This window comes from Rhagoletis zephyria, unplaced genomic scaffold (genome assembly GCF_001687245.7).
Source record: "Rhagoletis zephyria isolate East Lansing unplaced genomic scaffold, Rhagoletis_zephyria_1.1 Rzeph_scaffold_01212, whole genome shotgun sequence".
In the NCBI taxonomy this organism is placed as follows: Eukaryota; Metazoa; Arthropoda; class Insecta; order Diptera; family Tephritidae; genus Rhagoletis; species Rhagoletis zephyria.
Window position 1 is genome coordinate 81,723 of NW_016158296.1, and position 5,076 is coordinate 86,798.

At 42.3% G+C, this 5,076-nt stretch overlaps 1 protein-coding gene across 1 annotated transcript; it reads left to right on the top strand.

The window, feature by feature from the left end:
• The first annotated feature begins 1,205 nt into the window (after window positions 1-1,205).
• LOC108363190 (uncharacterized) lies at window positions 1,206-3,687 on the top strand. The gene is made up of 2 exons (XM_017616472.1): window positions 1,206-2,054; window positions 2,119-3,687. The coding sequence occupies exons 1-2, from the start codon at window positions 1,206-1,208 to the stop codon at window positions 3,685-3,687; spliced, it is 2,418 nt and encodes an 805-aa protein (XP_017471961.1).
• Window positions 3,688-5,076: the final 1,389 nt, after the last annotated feature.

Below are 5,076 nucleotides of genomic sequence, written 5' to 3' on the forward strand. Positions count from 1 at the left end.
TAAATCTGAACGAAATGTGGAGGTTGGGTACATATCTTAAAGATATATATCTGTTACGTGTCTGTCATTAAAAAAGTTCCTACATATTATTATATTCGCTTATTTGCAAAAGATAAATGAATTTTAGCAGTTTTCTCGAGAACCTTTCATATTACTCTTTATGACTCCTTATAGAACTTTATGTAAAAAAAATAATATTATCACTATTATAACGGAAGGATAATTCTTTCAAATCAGCTTTGTTTTGAATGTGTACGACAATATTGGAAAAAACTGAAAAAATTACATCTCGCTATAGATCTAACCACCCATTTGAAACTGACGGTTCTTGAAAGACCACAGAAGCTTACAGATTTATTAGCTTATATGTATAAATTTTTTCACCGTAAAATTTTTGCGATTGGCATAGCCGCCCAGTTCGTTTAAATGACTGATCCCATTCGCCCAAAAATTCACTTCGTTCTTTTAAAATGCATATCATAAATATATACCAGGTGATGTGGCATAGTGGGCTGTAGGCACGAGAAAGGCATTTTAGAGAGGGCTTGGGAAAGTTCAAGCCTATAGGCCCCTAAGAGTAGCTACTAGCAAAATGTGGGCTAATCACGGCAAAAGAAATCGAAGCATCGCTGCTGAAGCTCTCTAAACCGAAACAAGCGCCTGCTCTCGGGGACACTAAAGATACACTGGACCATATGTATTACCCATATGACCACCAGCTGCGAAGCGCCGCACAATGATTTCTGTGGAAGCTGCGATGAGAAAGAAGTTGAGCTCATTAAGCAGTTTGGGGTGGGAATGTAATGAACTAAAATAAACTTCAAAGCTCCTCTCACATAGACGGATATTTGCTCCTTTATATGTTTGCGCATACATACATATGCATGTACATAAGTATTGAAAAATCGCCAAAAAATGGATTTCTTTTTCATGTGCTGCCTCATTTCAAATTCTGACACAGGTGTCTACATCATGACACTTTTTCATTTAATTTCAATATCTTCCATCAATCATAAGCACACTTTTTCTTATTTGGCACACAAAATTTTACGCGTTTTTATAAAATTTAGTCGCCTTTATTTTCTACATAATTATTGTAAACAAAGTAAATATTGCTAGTGCAAGAGTGGTCTGCTATTGTAGAAAGCATTTCGAGCTGCTTGGAAACATTAACCATTGTCTATCCGAAAGAGTGAGGCTAAATTATGAATTGTGCCACGTGCAAAGTGAATAAAATAGGTCCGAAGACCACTCCATTCGGAGGCTATCTGTGCGGTAATGAGCATATGCAATGCGTGGATTGCAATGATCGCACCGATGGCCAGTGCGGTATTTGTGAGGAGCACACCTTCTTTGTTCAGATGAACTTCAATCACCGCAACAGGAACACATCGCCCATGACCCGAAATTTTCCTATCTCTGGGCAGATGCCCACAGCACCAAGTATAGACGTGAAAAGCCATCCAGTTACTACTGCTACACTTGAATCAGCCTCATCATGCATTTTTCCGAAAGCATTCTTCAACGACATGGAGACCCAGTCTAGTATTTCGCAGGAGCAGTTGAGTATGCATGAGTCGCATGATTCCATGAGCGAAGACCAAAGTGAAACGGATGATGTGCAAATTTTGCCTTCACAATATCGAGCGCCAACACCAAGTCACACTTTTGATGGTATCCCAACTGCAACAGCGACGGGGGCTGCCACCGGCACAGCTGCTGCATCGTTGTCTCCTTCCTACACACCAATGTCTTTGTCCATGTCGATACCCATGTCTATGAATCAGTACCTACCAAACGCACAGGAGCGTATTCAAATGGATACGTTATTCTTCGGCAGTAATCATCAACCACAGTCGGCTTCGAATTTCACATTTCAATTTCTAACTGAAAACGGTTTCATGCGCCTAATGCAGGCGCGCGATTCATTGGAAGTTATAGAAGCACCTAAAAGCATACAACTAACAACTGAGCATACAAATCTCTGCGGCACTTCGTGTGACGGTGCCTGTGGACCTGGTGTGGAGAGAACGAAAGAAAGTGTGGGGGCTGACGTAAGTAATTACGTGCATAAATAAAATGAAGCATAGTATAACGCTTACGCTTTTTTAAATCTAGGAGACGGAGGACGTAATACATACTTCAGAGATCCGTTTTATGGAGTCAACTGAAAGTATGAAAAACTACTTCTCCGGTGGTACAATCCATCCTATTATAAAAACAAAGCACGAGCCTCTCAGTACGAGCACCACGACGCATAGTCGAAACTATGAATCTCAAGAATCTTTATCTACGAAGAAGTTGCACGATTTCGAGTCGCGCAATACAGCACAGCCCGCTGAGCTGGTAGAGAGTTATCTCCGCACTTACGGACCACTTGCGCTATGTCAGTTTCCAGCCTATTCATTCAGCCATAGTTGTCAAGAAAGTGCCTGTGAGCCTGCAGATGGCTTACATAATCGCCGCCAACCCATTCAAACAGCTACTGCTTCGGTATCCACTGAATCGGAACCAACTCTGGCCAGCACCAAGAAAACGGAATTTCCTGCCAAGTACTTGCCGCCTGATTATTTTGTAATGCAAGCAGTTGGCGTAGCGGCACCTACACCTGACACCATACCAAATCCGGACAAGATAGCACGCCCTAGTATTGATTTGCGCATGCAGAAGGTATTAGAGACATTCCAAGAGAACCCGCGCACCCTGACTGTAAGTGAAAAGCCCATAATTGACCAATCGAAGAAGTATTTTAAGATAATGGATCAATTGGAGCTACCTGCATTAGTTGAACCAACAATGCCTTTGATTAATGGAAAACACCTGGACCAAACGTGCTCATGCGAACTGCCTGCCGAGAAACCGAGCATTGATATCATGGCACAGCTCTCGAACACGCATCGCGCCTTTTACAATCCACCTATAGGCCAGCCACTCAGTGGTGTGACCCACCAATCGAACAATTTTCCATGTTCCGAGCCACCTCCTCAATTCCAACTCGTCACTTGCTCCAACATTATGGAATCGGAGCTTCTGCACGCCAAGGGCCGACTTATTAATTTAAAACCGACACCCGCCTACCACCTGACCATCCCTCGATCGCCCATCAAGTGTCCTGAGTCATCGTGTCAACGCATGATCTTCGTTTCCGACTTTAATAAGCATTTGATAGTTGATCACAGCATGTTGCCCATGGAGCGCATAGCGCCACGCCAGTGCAAAAATTTCTTTCTCGACCCGAAGTTGGCTCATTGCGGCAATAGCAAATGCCACTTACTCTACCTGATACGCGACAAAATTACCGATCTCGGAAGCAGCAAATTCAAAGATTTTCTGCCATTGTTAGTGATGAGTACGCGTATTCGGCTCTCGGATTTGTGTGGTATTGACGCACACGAGTATCCGAATTTCTGGGAGAGTGAAGCTAATACCGAGTACTTGATGATATGGTTGACCGGCATTGTGCCAGAAGAGTTCCACGTCGCAGTCAGTTTAACGGTGTGGTCACGGTCGGGTCATGTGCCCGTTTGTCACATGGTGCATTCGGGTGAGATGTATTCGGTGCGGCGTTCGCAAGAAGTCAAAGATGTCTGTCACAGCGGCCAAATGCTGTTGTTGTCCGCTTCCGAAATGCAGTTACTTACAAACTGCGGCAAAGAAATGCTCGAACTGCAAATTGTCGTTCATTAGATGTTTAATTCAAGCGAAAAGAACGCGGTATTCATGAGAAAATATTACAGTACAGTAAGGCAGTCAACACACTTTTGCAAATATTCACGCACAACCAATACCCAAACATAAGTATACATGTACAAATATATATTTTATATCCACTTTAGTTAAATCCATAAAAATATACAGTTGCTAAATAACTTTCGGCAACATACAAATAAAAACTCTCCGGTTATGTAAGTATGTATGAAAAAATGTAATTAATCGCTTATTATTTTAATTGCATCGTATTAGATAGGTAGGTGGGACTGGCTGGCTAATAAAAGCCTCACATAGACAAATATTTTCGACTGTAGTGTTAGCAGATAAAACAACCATCCATGATGAACCCGTCTTTTGTTGCATGCTCTAGGTAAGTGAGAAACGCCTCCCCAAAGCAGTTCAGACGTAAATTTGACAAGGGTCGACAATGGCATATTATGTGCTCCACCCTTATCTTTTCCGTTTCGCACTTCAGTTATCACCACTCTGCAAACGCATTTTAAGCGCGTGGTTAGCTAACAAATTGTGACCAATTACGAGACTCACCATAAATCTACAATCAATTGCAGATGAGGTGACCTAAGCATGGCCCGGGATACTTTGTGTCCATGGTGTTGTGAACACATAAAAAATAATTAGTTTTTTCTAAGCGTTGCTGTAGTTGAGAAGTTCTTTTTTAATGTCGTAAATTCCGCTTGGAAGGTGCCAAAGTAGTTTAGTAGTTTGAATGACCTGTTTTATTCCTAATTCATGGCAATAGACACCTACCCCTACGTTTTCTGTGGTTTTTGAACAATCTGTCAACACATGAATTCAACTTCCTCCCGCCCGCAAGCCCTTACGCCATCCATTCTCCTCAATCGCCAAGGTGGTTCGTATTAATGTAAGTCTAGAACTCCACACCGGGGTTTTCAGGTCCAGTTTCAGCGATATTCAAGAGAAGGTCGGCCAAACATTCAGACATCGGAACAACCTAATGTGATTGATACAAGTTCATGCTCGGAATGCAATGGGAAATGGGTATGAAGTCACAACAATTCCGGCTGTTATTTACCTGTGTGAATAACTGGGACAATACAGAAAGTGAGTGTCTCTCTACATCGTAGAAGCAGCTGGTGTGACAAAGTGTACCCTATGGCCGCTGTAGATAAAAACAGGCGCAATAAGGCGGTATAGGGAGAAGAGCTGAAATGGCTATTTTCAAAATGAAGAAGTAAGCGAATGAAGTGGAAAATTACGATAGTGCTCTACTAGTTACGCAACGGGTTGATCGATGTGGCGAAAAATAAGACGAAAAGAGCCAGAATGATGGTAGGTCCCTCATTTGCTGAAATAGCAAAGAACCGGTTCCTACTGGGTGTTTTG